General features: G+C 32.9%; 1 protein-coding gene across 7 annotated transcripts in view; it reads right to left on the bottom strand.

The window, feature by feature from the left end:
- The window catches only part of LOC118179348 (histone-lysine N-methyltransferase SETD2-like), a 205043-nt gene that overhangs the window by 89145 nt on the left and 99668 nt on the right, over positions 1–16230 (bottom strand). For all 7 annotated transcript variants that reach the window (XM_035348531.2, XM_085808858.1, XM_035348536.2 and 4 more), the window contains one exon: positions 10646–10799. In XM_035348531.2, coding sequence (XP_035204422.1) covers positions 10646–10799 — 154 coding nt within the window. The remainder of the gene's footprint in view (positions 1–10645; positions 10800–16230) is intronic.

The raw sequence follows: 16230 nt of genomic DNA on the forward strand, positions 1-16230 counted from the left end.
ATACGCTACCAAATACACTTATCTAAAGAATGCAAGAAAATCAAGGCCAAATTTCTCAATAACATTGGTATTTAATGTCCTGTTTCTGACAAATTTCTTCATTGCAGTAAAAATTATTCAAGAAATATATTTTTAAGGACTGACAGAAAATATTACCGCATTTGACGGCATATAAGACGCACCCTTATTTAGAAGGACACACACAAGGGGAAAAAAGTTTCAAAAGTCCGTGCGACAGTTCAGTACCACCAAGAATTTAAAATGTGGTTTATTTTAGTTCTCACGTTACATAAAAGCCAAATAAGCAATCATTGAATGCAATTACCAAACATATTTTTATTAAGGAAAATTAACAATTGGCAAGCTATTTTGAACATGATATGTAAATTTCAATAATGAATAAATGAATGAACGGCAAGCAATCAAACATAATACAAAATAAAGCAGAAAAAACAAAAAACACAGATTCAAGGAAAATGTTGCCTATCATGAAATTAGACTTTAATCACTTTCAAAACCATAAACATCCTTTTCACTATCATCATCATCGAAAACGAGAATATCGTCATCACTACTGTTTCCATCATCACTAGTATCACCTTCTTCGAATAATGCATCGTCTTCTGTTCCCTCAAGAGCATTACTGATTCCGCACTTCTTAAAGGACGTAACAATTACTTCAACCTTTACGTCCTCCCAAGATCTTTTTACTCACTCGCACACTTGTGAAATAGAGGGCTACTTCATTCTACCTGACGGTGTGAGGGCGTGATGTGGCTCTCCTATCCACTTGTTCGATCGTTCTCGCACTTTTTCCTTAAATGGTTAATTCACCGATACATCTAAAGGCTGCAATTGGCTAATCAGTCCACCAGGAATGACAGCTATCTGGAATTTTAATTCTCGTTTTATTCTTTATGGATTCAGTTCTATGGGTATCCAAAACCAAATGAGAGGGTTTTCTTAAGAGTCCACCAGGTCACCTCGCCCATACGTTCTGTAACCATAGTTTCCTTCCAGCTTTGTCTATCCAGCCATTTCGGATGAACATGAACAATTACACCCACTGGAAGTTTTTCTTTTGAATATGAAAAACGGCGGTAGTTTTGTGCCACCAGCACAACATGTTAGAACTACCATATATCGGGTTTTTTCATGACCTGTGGTTTTTATGGTTATTTATTTAGACCCTTTAATACTCACAGTCTTGTTGGATGGTACATCAAATGTGAGTCGAATTTCATCCATATTTCCTATTTGACCGAGCTCAAAAGAAGTTTTCAGTTGCATGCATTTATAACAAACCTATGAAATGATAGTACTTTTTCTTCATAATCTGCTGGCATTTTCTGTGCAATAGTTGTTTTTGTGCGCATTGATAAGCCTTGCCTTTTCATGAACCTGTAGCACCAGCACTCAGACCATGAAAAGTTCTGATTCCCGTGTTTTTCTGCAAATCATTTGGCCTCATTGATTATCATTTTGGTTGAAACACTTATCCCAGATTTCCTCTTATCTATCACCCAGATTTTTATGGCATTTTTCAAGTTCAGGCCAAGATGGAGCTGGCTATCGAAGGTTATGTTTTTGTTTTTTAGCAGTTTTCAGTAGATCTTCCTGCAGTCGCCAAGTACATATCATTTTTTCGGTAGGTGGTGGACCGAAATGCCTTGCTGCTGCTCTGTTTTCATGCACTTTGCCGTAGTTTAACACTCCTAGTTTATATTGAATTGTATAGCTTAATCTCTTGTTTCCTGTAGTCATATTTTCCAGGGTATTTTTTTAAAACAAATAGTTTTAAGCACCGATACCGACACGTTTATACAGAGTAGCACCGATACCGACACATGTGTCGGCTGAGTCAAAGAAAGTCTATGTAAAGATGGAAAGGCTCCATAGACGTAATGTGACCATCAAACCTGTTCGAACTTAGACATCAGCTTCAAGCTTTGGCGCTTTTTTGATGACGGATATTTCATGCATGCGCAAAATAATTATGATAGATGTAGAAAAAGGTATGTGTGTCTAGACCTTTATCCGGGCTAAAAATAGCATTCAGTATTGAAAGTTAACCCGTGTCCTTCACGTATAAGATGCAAGTAACTTTTTTGAGATGATCTTTAACTTTTTTGACTTTTAAATTTAGGAAAAAAAGTGCATCTTATATGCCGTCAAATATGGTAATCTAAATTTTGATTTGCATAACCCAAGTAATTTTTCAAATGAATGTAATACTGTATAATTGAAGTTCTTCATTAAAGTATTTTTAACTAGCACTTAAAAATAATGTCTGACAACTGCTGTTTTTGACCAATACACATACTAGCAAGTAGGCTGCCAAAAGACAACTAATGGGGCTTCTGGCAAGAAAACTATGCCCCCATATGATTTTTTAACTGGTGGGCTAAATCTTATGTCTCTTGCACAAATCATGACCACCTATCTTATTTCATAAATAAATTGGTCTGACTGTTGAATACTGTTTTTACATATGGTCACATCTCTGGTGGTCAAATTACACATTACAAGATACAGCATGAACAAATTCTTATCACTCTTGACATTGAGTATTCATTTGAAGCTGATAAAAGTTTCTTAAAACTTTATAAAAAAACTGTCGTTTTCATAAGTGCCCCTAAATGTTATCACTGTTAAAGAAAATCTCACTTTCTTATCTATAGTCCTATCTAAATTTATATCCACTTTAATTTTCTCTCTGTCTTTTTTTTTTTTTTTTTTTTCCTCTTTGTGGGACACAAAATACTGCACCTTCAATATTAAGGAAAAGATTTTTAAGCTGCAGAACCTTTTAAAAAATACAGCAGCCTTCATACAAAAATGTCTGGGGATGTATTCGGTTATATCTGGAAAGTTCTGTGGTTTCACAAATTGATACCTCTTTTACTTTTTGAGCCAGCAAACACTAGCAGTAAATTCCTCATAAAATTTGAGAGCTTACTCTTGCAAAATCTATCCTGAAATGGATGTTCCCTTTCCTGCCTAAACCACAAATAAAGTGCATCACTCACTCTCTTGTATTCACCACCTATCATATTTTTCTCTTCCTTTAAACTAGTGATTCTCAACCTGTGTTATGTGTACATTTGAGAGAACAGGATAGCAAAGTTAAGGGTATATTAAAAAATTACCAGTAATGGTAGAAAATAACAAGCAATAATGTAAATAATGACAAAAATCAAATCTTAGAAATTTAAAATTTAGCACTGATTAGAAAGAAAATTACTTGATTCTGTATGCATCATATCAAGCCATTTCCTTCCTTGTTATGTGACACAGTATCGTATATGGTGACTATAGTTTCAGGATTTAATAATTAATGAGGTTTGTTATGCAGCTCTCTTATTTTAAATTGTCATATACAAACCAGTTTGACTGCAAAGTTTTGCTTTAAATTCTAGTTCTTTTAAAGTCGCAGATTGTAAAGTGTTATTTCTATAAGAATAGATATATAATTAAGAAGCAGATCTTTGCAAAGTGCAGAAACTACTTGTCACAAATAGTTTTGATTTGGCGATTCCTTTAAAACAGTCTAAAAATTAACACTTTCTGAAAAAAGAAAAACTTGTACTTTTCTGACTTTATTTGCTGCAGTTTATTAATTTTATGGCATTAAAATAAAAGCATTTTAAGATATACTGCAATAATACTGACAGGCAGTCAGACTTATAGACATTAAAGGAGGAATTTAAGGATATTTTATAAGTCAGTATCCCATCAAGGGATACAGGAAATAAATTAAGTCTCATTAAGGGGTATATGAAAGAAAAAAAAGTAAATAGAAAAGGCTTTATAGGTTATTACAGGTTTCTTTGAACCTTCTTTATTTATACTAGATAGCAGCACAACAACAACAACAAAAAAAAAAAAAAAAAAAAAAAAAAAAAAAAAAAAAAAAAAACAGTCAATATATTTGAGCCATGTTTAGTTTTTAAACAGCCTCATTTTTCAAATATGTGCCTCATTTTTCACACAAATATGAATTGTTTGAAAAGAAATTTTCATGCTCTTTTCTTGGCTGTACGCTGGTCTCATTATTAAACATTAATTTTAAGTTTTTACCTTAAAATCTTGCCTAAAATTAAACAGAGAACATGTGGTGTGCCCAGACAAGGGATCACTGAAACACCAGAACCAGCCCTACAACTGTATCATTGTTTCTCTGCATTATTTTCTTTAGTGAACTTATTCACAATAGAAAGGGGGCTGCATACCTGTGTTTCATTTCCTGTTTTTCCTTTGTTTTTTTGGAGAGGAGGTTTGAATATTAAGAAATTGTTGGAGTGTTTTTCTAAAGGTCAGTGGTAATTCTATCATCTTTGACTTTTCACAACAGCAGCTCTCTTTTTTTCCTTTTACTTTCGTTGAAAGAAGTTTTGTTAGCTCCATGTTTAAATGGCCTTGAGTTGTAGATGTTTATAAATTTTATTTTATAGTTTATATTTTCTTAATTATAGACATAATATTAGTGTATTTTTCCTTATTTTTAATTATTCTGCAAATCGATCAGAGAGGACGAACCATTTCTGAAGGACTGAAAGTGCTAAACAAATTACATTCAAACAGTGAATCCGATACAGATCGTTCTACATATTCAAAACATGCAATGTTGGGTTTTGCTTTTTCGCAGGTGGTGTCACTTGCTTCAAAAAGTACCATTATGAAAAAATAGACAAAAGTGTAAATATGAAATGCAAATAATGTTAATATCATATAGCCAGGTTTAACATTTTTTTCATATCTATAAACATGTAGTTATCATATAACCCAGAAGAGCCTTCTGGTGGGGGGTAGAACAGTAGGCCTCCCCGTGGATAACACTCAATCTGCTACAGTAATCAGAATCTGGTATTTTTTAATCATAGGCAGAATCTTATATTCTACTGGACGTTTCCCAGCAATGCTCGCTTCAGTGAGCCCACTTCGAGCACACCCACAGAATTAAAACAGTAAGTGCTTTCTTTACAAAATTTTACCTGTATACTCACTCCCATACTTGCCAACCTATGACACTCAAAAATCAGGAGATTTTTCACAATGTTAAAAAGACTTTTTAAATGATAAAAATATAGTTTTTAATAATGAATTAACTTTAAATAGTAACTAATTCTTAAATGCAAGCAACAAAAAAATACCTTATACATAAAAAAACATTTTTATTACTTGCATCGTTTAAGGGGAAAAAAAAAAAAAAAAAAAAAAGACACTTTAGTTTTCGTACAAATGTTATAAACAGTGGCAGATTTTGCTTTCTTTAAGAAAGAAACTTCATAATTTTGTTCACAGCAATTGCCACATAGGCCTGTTTTCGCTAATAAAAGTTTTTCGAATGTCACTAATATTAGATCTAAATTTAGTCCTAGTTTTCGCAACAACACTGAGAATCCTTTCACACTCTGCATTACTATAGGGAACTGTCAAGATGGTAACACAATTCTAGACAGTTCACTATATTTTACAGTTCCATCAGCACCTTTCACTTTTCCAATTAAACTCCACTGGGTGTCAATCCTAGCTGATTTTATAACTTCATCCAAGTTTTCTAATTGTAAACTGCTGTTATGCAGCTGTTACAATTAGAAAATTTGAATGAAGACTTGGATGGATTGTTTCAATTTTTCCTTATTTTTAGAACTCCTTTCAAGATAATAATAAATATCAACGATGTGTTCATCCACATTTATGGGTAAAGAAGCTGCCCCTTTTTCAGCAGCTAAATTTAAGAGGTGACAGGTGCACCTCATAATCTGAATTTTCCTTTTCTTAAGATGCCTGCAACACCAGTCTTCCAAGCCTACCAATACTGGTGCATTATCGGCACCAAGTGCTAAGCAATTATCCAGATGGCCTGCATTTTCTTTTAAAGTTTTAATAATTAGCTGTGCTATATTAAAGCCTGTCAAATGTCCTTCTAAAGTAGGAACATAAAGTAAACTGCACTCAATTTCTGAAGACTCTGGATCAAAAAAAGAAACAACAATTGGATACAGTTTTGAATCGGTATTATTACTTCCATCCGTAGAGAGGCAGAAAGGAGCTGTTTTAATGCTATCAATAACTGAAGATTTATTTTTCAAACCCATTTCTTTAACAATTGATCCTGTTTTGATTCTTGCACCTTGAGTATTTTTTAGCGATTTCACTATCAGGAAACATTTTTCTAAATAAAGCTGCAGCGTGATCCAATGCATTCAGTGGCAGGATGTGCTCCAGTAAAAAGGCAGAGAACAGACATTCTGCATTAATAACTTTTTGGTCCTTTGTTTCCAAAGAAAAATTGAATTTTCCGTTTTTTTAAAAACAACTCATGTTATCCTTGTGTTTTTGCGTACGTACATGTTTGAGAACATCCGCCCTTCCACCATGCGAAATCGAAAAATCGCAACGACGGGCGGTATACATCGCAAATTTATTACATTTCTTTGAGGAAATAATGGAATGAAAGTCAACTGTGTACGATTTTTGAAACGTACACGAGTATTTCCCTTTCTCACAGACGTAACAAAAGATGATAATTTCTAAAACTATTTCCCTAAGGCACGTGTACTCACACAACTCTGGACAAAATGAAAGAAATAACTAAAGCACCTCCAAATAACAACTTACTTTGTCTTCATTGGCTAATATATGCCAGCTGACACGCAGTGGAGCTCGAAGCCCATTGGAGAACTGGAGAACGACGTTTCTGGATACGTATAATGCTCTCACAAAGCAGAAGCTATCTGATTAGCAAGGTTTTGTTTTAGATATAATGTAGAATAATTCAATTGCTTTCAGACATCCAAAAGCACTTTGTTTTTATTCATATAACAAAGTATTAAGCCAAGTTGCATAAAAGTCGTGAGAAATTTTAAGAATAAGAAAAAGTCGGGAAAAATATATTGTAAATCGGGTTGGCGGGAGAGTGGTCGAAAAGCGGGAGTCTCCCACTTAAATCGGGAGAGTTGGCAACTCTGCACTCCTCTGGGCCTGATTAGACTCCCCATCTTTTTTTTTTTTTTGAAATTCCCACTTTAAAATGTAGCTTGCTGGAAAGGTTTAAACTATCTACTCTTTTTACACACCAATATTTTCCACCCTGTTATAATTTGTCCAATACCTACAGCCATGGCAATTTTATTAATACTTTCCCTTTGTTTACTCTCCTTCATGTTCATTTTCATTAATATATTATTCTTTTTTTTTATTTTTGTTCCACATTTTCCTTTGCAGACAAAACACAATACCTGAAACGCCTGGGTATAAACTGAAAAACAACTCAAAATGAACTGGCATATTAGCTTACAACAGAGTTCAGTCATAAGCATTCAAGCAAGCCTGCTAACATCTAGGAAAAGAGATGAGTGATAGCAGCCACTTGACAGAATAGTGCACCTAGCTCCACAAATGATCAGCTCTTTTGAAATCTCTTGAATGGGAGAAATTCCTGATTGCTGGTCATAAAAGGCCTTTCTCTGCTAGGCATATATGTATGTGTGTGCGTGCATGTTCTTGAAAGAACTTATTTGTCATCTCTCTATGGTCTCACAACTCTTGGATGGCCAGAGCAAGGCCTCCTGGTAATGTCATCCACTGTTTTGAGTTGATGCTATAACACCGATATGCCAATTCAAGATACTTCTACCACTGAGCCATTTCTGTTTGAGTCTATCAGCATCAAGTCTACCAATGGTTCTTCATCTCAATCCATTGTCTAAACAATTGTGAGAACCCATTTTATTGAAGTTAGACAGCTTTTTAACTTTTTTGCAATGAACACGGTTCTGTAGACAAAGTTCACATATTCAGAAAAAATCACTTTCACATTTTCTTTAAAAAATTTATCTTTTTATTTTTTTTAACAACATTATTATTACAATTACACTGCATTTACTAAGCCCTAAACTGCTTATGACATCCATTTGTTAAACATTAGAGATATCTACTTTGAATTATTGCAAAAAAATTAATTCATCTGCAACTTAAATTTTGAACACCAATGTATCATTATAAGTCAAGTAAAAGGAAGAAACAAAAGATTTTCCTTCATTAGAAATCTACATTAGAAACCTAAATATCCTTTTAAAGAACAAACAACCCAAATTACATCCTTATAAATAATTGCTTACAAGGCCCATACAAGTTCTAATGGGCCACAACATCAGACTACGCAAACAGGTATTAGTAACCACAAAATAAATTGCTTATTTAAGAGATTACACATTATTCTGCATTCGATATTTTGCTTATGTATGTATGAATTATTTTACAATGATAATTTTGCTAATAATATAATTCTATGTCATTGTATTATACAAAGCATAACAGAGATAACTGCAATAATCAGATGTAGAATTCTTACTATTGTGCATAATGCACAATGCATACAATTCTGAAAATTACAAAATACACTACCATTTTTTACTAAAATTTTTTTTAAAAATACTACTATTGCAATTTTTCCCAAGCTATTGCATGTTACAAACTTATTTCTCACAAATATGAACTTCTTCGAGTGCCCCTCCTATTCCATACCACCTTCTTCCAAACTGTGAATCACTTTAAACAAGTACTTGTAGCCATGCACTTCAAAAAGTTTCGAATGCGTGTTTTTGTCATTGAACATTTTGTGATAGTTGCCATTTCAACAGAAACTAGAGTATATATGAAACTGCATATCAGCTCCAAATGCTAAACTTGGTTATAATAAAACATGCTAAGGGAATATTATTGACTTTTCAGCACAAAATATTATGATTATGGGACTTTATCAATCTTTTTTACGGCTGCAATAAAGTCATTTACCATTTACCAAAAAAACTCAATGTAGTCTATGTGCAAATAAACACTACAAGCTTGAAGTTGGGTATGCTGTCAGGAAAACATGTAGTGACTTCATTGATCTTTATAAAACATGCTTCAGCCACAACTTCATGCAAGAATCATTCAATCTAGACTGCATTTGCCTAACTGGGAAACCTTGCACAGCACAATTTCACCTGTTAGCATAAATTTAGGTATTTTGCATAATGAAACTCGAAAGGCGTACGAAACGAACGTGCGCCAAGATATATTGGCGAGAGAAAGTAAAGTTCGTGAACAATGCAGTATATTTGACTTTCACCTTAGCTACGTGGAGTGTATTCGTTTAGTACTTTCTCTTTTCAGGTACTATGTCGAAGTATGTTCCTGTTTCTTTTTTTCTTATTGCCTAAAATAGGTAAGCCTGATATTTAGGACTGATGATGATTCTATGTAAGTTATCTCCTTTTCAATACTTCAAGTTTTAATGTCCGTGAAGATTATTACTTTTTGTTATGCTTAAGTTAAGCAAAAATCTACTATTTTATTAAATAAAGATTCCGTAGTTAATTTTTTGACTTATGATTCTTTAATGAAAACTGTGCTTGAGGAAACTTACTCATTATGCCTTCAGTGCTAATGCACTACCAACATCACCTATTCATGAAATACAGAAATATTACTATGTTCAAGATGTATGTTTGCAGCTTAACACTACTTTTGTTCAACATGAATACTACTTCATGCTTGACGACAACTCTGTTTACTTCTCAAACCTTTCTTGCAAAATGGCTATACATAATTTTTCTCAGAAGCTTACCATTTTGCATTGAACTTTGCTAATACTTCTCAGGGAACGATCTAAAAGCAGGAGTGTTTATTTCGCAGACTAGAACTTCTGAGTGCACTTAAGCTCTGCTTAATATGCTAGACTGCTGCTTTTGAACTGCTTATGAAACTATGTGCCCTCTGTATTTTGTTCTAGAAGGCTTTTTTCTGTTTCATTTTGGGAACGACTGGGGCTACAAATGATGTTCGAGACAGAAAAATGCTGAGTTATATAAAAGGAGGGAAAGGTGCTACAAGGAGTTATCTTTACAAAATGGTGTGATAAAGTAGGTTTAGTTTGCATTATATGACACATATTTACTTTAAACTATCACTATGAAAAAAGCTTTAATCTGAAAAGGTACTGCAGCTCAAAATCCTTTTCATAGTCAATACATATAGGCATCCATAAGCACCATAGGAAAGATCCTTCATTACTTTAAATAAAAGCAATATGTATGTGCATTCTGACTTGATCAACAATCAAACTGGAAAAGAAACACATGTGAACATAAAATTCTAAATTACCCAAAAAAGCAACTTTACTAGGCACAGATTTTACTAGCAACTGGAATAAAACTCTTTTGATTTCGAGGGCATTCAGACCCAGTACATGGCAAATGGCAGAAATTTTTTGCTCCTGAAGAATTGGGACCTATAACTGACGTGCTGAAACTGCTAGAGTTTTAATCAAAATTTACATGAAAATACAGTTGCTATTTTGCCCATTTTTAACTGTTCAACAATATTGTATATACTCTTTTCTAGCTGCAACTATTAGAAGAAGTTTGCATAAGTTATGCAAGGGGGGGGAATCATCCAAAATAAGCTCTGCAACTCTTTTGGTTGAAAAAATAAGATTCTACAAAATTTACATACCTATTAATACAAACTGATATTATAGAAAGGACTGTCAGTGATTATTTTAGGTAATTATTCTCATTCTGGTGACTTTAAAAAAAGGCAAACACCATGGTTCAAAATTCAAAGTCAAATTTTATCAAAAACAGTAGCATACCATTAAATCCTCCAAGTCCCTCATCTTTTCCTCAGTTGGCTTTTTACGCTTATTACCTGTCTTACTAGTGTTAATGTCCAATGATATTTGACTGGATAAACCAATATAGCCACTGCATATGCTACTTCCACAATAGCATTTTTGTGGCAGGCGTCTGAAAGAGCAAAAATAAAAATCTATTTAAAAAAAAACTTAAATAAAGCAATATTCCATTTATTTGGTAAAACAAGGTTAAAAATACATAAAAGTTAAAAATAACGTTCACCTTCAATTAGACTTTAAACATCTACCAAATTTGGCTTGCCGCTTTTTCATAAGAAGTATACTAATAAAAAAATATGCAGTAGACAAGACTTTTTTATTTACAGATGTACAAACGAATTTAGTGCATCAGTGTTCAAATTACACATGGACAGATACTTAGACCAATTCAGCATCTGTACCGATCAAAAATATCTGTCTCTAATAGTATCATCCTCTCAAAAAGGGCCCCAGTTTTGGGAGATAAGTCCATGATACCTAACTGTGAAACTGCAAGCCACATACTACTGCTTACCAGAATGTGACAAGTAATTAAGATACTCAAAACTTGTGATTTTAATATTAATATGCACTTTGTAAATAGTTGTTTAAATTATTGTGCCTATGCCAAATGAACGATTCAAATTCGATTCATTATTAGCATTTTAACTTCATCATGTAAGCAAATCTTTTGAGATCAAAAGTTAACTTAGGAGGATTTTCAGGAATGCTTTCACTTAGCCCTGATCACATAACGAATGTAAAGTGTGAGGCAAGAGTATTTAAATTCCCCTGTTCAGACACTAGAAATACTATGGTTTAAAAAATTTTAATTCTGCTTGTCATAAACTACATAAATTAATTTCAGAGGTATTGAAGAAGTTCAATTAAAAGTAACTAGTTGACTGATTACAAAAAGAATTTCAGTGCCATATAGTTGAAGCTATAATTTCAGAGGTATTGAAGAAGTTCAATTAAAAGTAACTAGTTGACTGATTACAAAAATAATTTCAGTGCCATATAGTTGAAGTTGGAAGTAACTACAGTACAAAGTCCAAGATCCAGACTCATCGGGACTTCGGCGATTCTGGATTTGGAATTTTTCCGGATATCACATCATCAGTTTAAAGCTTGTAAGATGGTATGTAGAAATTATACAATTAAAATATGAAACCATAATTTATGAAATAAAGAGCAATTACGATCTAAAGGGTATCAAAATTTACAAAAAAAAAAAAAAAAAGCTTAATATTTATTTGTTTACTTCATTAAACATTTCTTTCAATGTAAGTTGTTTAAGTTGCTTTTTTTGTGCTAATATTTTCTGTTTAATTCTGTAGACAGACATAATTTCTTATTCAGTTACAAATTTCCATTTTTCAAGTTCTCAGTAGAGAATTTCCAATTTGTCAATCTAAATTTTTTCATTTTCAATAACCTCTCTGTCACTTTCTTCACTATTGGTAGTGATATTTTCTTGGATCTAAAACCATACTACATATTTTGCTGTCTGTTAACTGACTGATAATTGGAGCATGGTCATCGCAATGAAAAACTTCTGTTATATCATCTTCATTTATTATTGCTTCTCCACATTTCTTTTTAAAAATCTATCAATTAGAAAATTTAGCCTTTGGTTTGCAATATCTGAAAACCTTCACAATGGCAGCTATCATATTCAATAACCTCAACATGAAATATGCTAGCTGACCATAAATTATGCCAAACATCTGGCATAATTTATGGTCAGCTAATTAACACATCCTCCCACGATCTTGCGATGCTCCACAAAGCAGATTTTATGCTAAAATATTTCAAAACTTCTTGAGTAGTGTAATTATTATTCAAGAAATTTAACAAGGGTTTTAAAAATTCTACTTTATATTTTCATTTCAGCGTACGATCTGTTCCGATACCAATAGGCTGAATGACTGACGTACAATTTGGAGGAAAGAATATAGGATACATTGCATTTCACTAAAACTTTAAGTGAAGTATGAGCCGAACAGTTGTCGACAATCAGGACAATTTTTGCGCTATCAGGTAAACAAACTGAATTCTGCCAAGCATCGGGTATGAAATGATTTTCAAACCAATCATCCAATAACACATGTGTCATGCGTATTCTTTTATTTGCACAATATACAAAGGGAAACTTTTTACTCCTTTAAACGCTCGAAGTCGTATAGCTTTTCCGATTATGAATGGTTTACACTTGTGCATTCCTAAAATTGGTAGTCTCGCTTTGGAATCTTTGACATGAGTTGGAGCCTTTTTTATGGAGGTTGCCAAGATATTTTGCGGTACATATTGCCAGAAACGCTGCAATGCTGTCTGACCCACTGAATGATCACTTTGTCATGATCTTTACTTCTAGAATAATAATTCCCTCCTCCTATTTGTTGCAAGCGGGGTGTTAGAATGCACAAAGAATTCAAAAGTTCCTTTTTCTATTTTCTCAGATCATTTACAGCTGAAGCTCTAGTGCCATACTCCTTGCATAATTTTGAGACAAATATACCTTTATCCATTTCTTGCAGAAATTCCACATTTTGTTTAACATACATCAAAACATGCTTTTGCTTTCTAGAACCACCTGCAGCTCCAGAATTAGAAACTCTTATTGACATGATTGAAAGTTAAAAATTAAGTTTTCATCAAACTGCTATAAAAAATAATTACGCTGGGTCAAATCAGAGTGGTAGTGCAGTCTGCTATATTGGCTGATTCCTTGGAATCAGTAAAGTATAATTTTAGCCTAGCTTAATAGCGCCTGCTATACATTATTGGCTATGTATGGTGACGAAAGACAAGTTGTTCCGCTAAATTTTGTCTTCCTTCTATCGCGCACCGAGACAGTTAAGCCTGATTATATTAGTTTACTTATTTATAATACCATAGACTCCAACCTTCAGCAAACCTTGTCAGTAGTCAACGCGCGAACGACATTTTTACAACTTTGAAAATGTGCGCGTAGCGTATTTTGTAATTAACCATTCATTAATTTTAAATTAATAATTAATTGTAATCAATTTTATTACATTTAAAATCCATATACATATAAAACTGAATAATTAAAAATATACCTTGTAAATTATATGCACATTTAATTAGAAATTTTCTTTTAACTCCTCAAGCATTCACTAATAAAAAGTACTTCAAATCACTACTAATCATAGAAAAAATCAGAAGCTATAAATCATATCTTTATTCTGGATATGATTTCTACAGGGAAATAAAATTTAAATAACCAAGAATGATACATATAAGTATTAAACAAAATACGCATAATTTATGAATGCAAAAATTTATATGTAGCATGCTTAGGAAGCTTAAGTTCTGATTTTGAGAATGTTTTTTTATAACACAGTTCTTCATTTGCCTGCATATTTATTTTTTCAATCAAAACTGCTTCAAGAGTTTTAAGACCTAAATTTGGTCGAAATTCCGTCTGATTTTTTTTAACAATAGAAAAAATTCTTTCGCAAGCTGCATTTGAATGAGGTATTATTAAGACAGCAAGCATTACAGAAGGCAATACTTTGTATTTAATACACCCATTCATATTTTTTAATTTGGCAATTTCTCCCCATGCTATATCAATACGCAAATCTACAATTTCTTTCAAATCATCTAGTTGATACATGGAAAATTCAATTTCTACTTGATTAAGACATTTTTCATCAATAATGGATGGAAAAGTATTCATCAAGTAAAGAACAGATGAAAATGAGACTTAGGTTCTCAAGTTGATGTCAGCAACTTCAGCATGTTTTAGAAATGGATCACTCAGTGGAAATTTATCAATTATATATGAACATGCAGTTACAAAAAAAGCTCTCACAGAATTGAAAAATGATTTCACTTCACTTTCATTCAACTTGGCATTTTTTAAATATAGTCTTGTTTCCGCACCAATCACTAAATTTTCATTTTCTTTTTGTTTACTATACTTCTGAAATGGAATAGACGTTAGAGTAACATCTTCATTTTCTTTAGAAATTACTGATGGTTTTACGAATCTAACAAATAAATTCATTAAAAGTTCAAAAAGTTCTCTTCTCAATTTATGTATATAAGGAGCTTGTTGTTGCAAATTAATATTTACTGTTATAAACAAAGGCAAAGTATTTTTCAAAAATAACAAGTACAATTTGGTGGTCGGTGACTGTAAACATTTTTTTAATGTTTTGCAATCTCTTTCCTTCATTCTCACTGTTATCTGGTTTATCTCCAAAAAAATTTATCACAGCATCCCACTGTTCCAAAATCCTTGTTATAGATTCTAAAAGAGACAACCATCTCGTACTGCAATATTTCAAAATTTTATGAGATTTTGCATTCTGTCCCAAAATTTGTTGAGCAACTTTGAAGCTATGCTTCTGTTTCGAACTTTTCTCCAAGTAAAAATATATATCTATTATCAACATTTCAATTTCTGAGCCAATTAATTTTTCAGTAGCTTTTTTTGCAGCTATATGCAAGAGGTGGCACAGACAACCTCGGGTGATTATACTTGGTTGATGCATTTTGATAAATGATGCTACACCTTTAAACTTTCCAATCATATTACTAGCACTATCTGAAGAAAATGATAAGCAATTTTTCCATTCTAAACCTTTGTTTTTAAAGTTTTCATTTATACAATTAAAAATACCTTCTCCTGTATTATTCGTGCATTCTAAAATAGAAATCAATGAAGTAATTATCACTCCCTTTACTGTAGTATGTTATAACCAATGGGTACAGTTTGTTATCATTGTTATCATTACTTCCATCAGTACTTAGAGAAAATGATGTACTGCACACTGATTTTATAATATCAGCAACAGTATTTTCTGCAAGCGTTTTCACAATAGCAGCAGTTTTGGTATGACCGCAGCTAAATTTTTTTGCTATGGCAGAATCCGGAAACATTGCTTTGAAAAGCTCTTTGGAATGATCCGAAACAGAAAGCGGTAGATTATGTTCAATTAAAAAACGAACAAAATAGCATTCGGCTTTTATAGGATCTGTTTCATCATCTTTTATTAAGAAATTTGTTATTTCTTTAGATTTTACGGTGCCAAGTTCTATATGCTTTTGAGAAAACACATGCCGTTTACAGTCATCTTTTCCGCCATGAGCAACTGAGAAGTCTTTGTTGCATACACTGCAGTGTGCGTGATTCACAGAAATTTCGGACGCTTTAATGCATGGAAATTCTGAAGAATATGAATCTTTAAACTTCTGCTTTGATAATTTTGGCTTCTTCGTTCGAGGCAGCATTATGATTAAAAATCTTTCACCTGATTCACAGTTCACAAGACACACGCTAAGCTCTCGCCGTAAACAACACAATGCAGCCGAATGCAGCCTAAACACGCATCAGCGAGGAACCTGGGAGACAGACAATTGGGTGGAACTATTGATAAGTCGTTAACGGTTGGAGTTACTGATCTACGATTGGCTAATTCTTCAAAACTAGGAACGCACTCAACACGTGATATATGATAACACGAGTATTCAGCCAATCATCGGATGAATTAGTTGGTTCCGTTTTGCGTACTGGTTCTCCTGCTCTT

The sequence above is a fragment of the Stegodyphus dumicola genome, chromosome X2 (genome assembly GCF_044657685.1).
Source record: "Stegodyphus dumicola isolate Sdum_Otavi_A_Nest chromosome X2, ASM4465768v1".
Classification (NCBI taxonomy): domain Eukaryota; kingdom Metazoa; phylum Arthropoda; class Arachnida; order Araneae; family Eresidae; genus Stegodyphus; species Stegodyphus dumicola.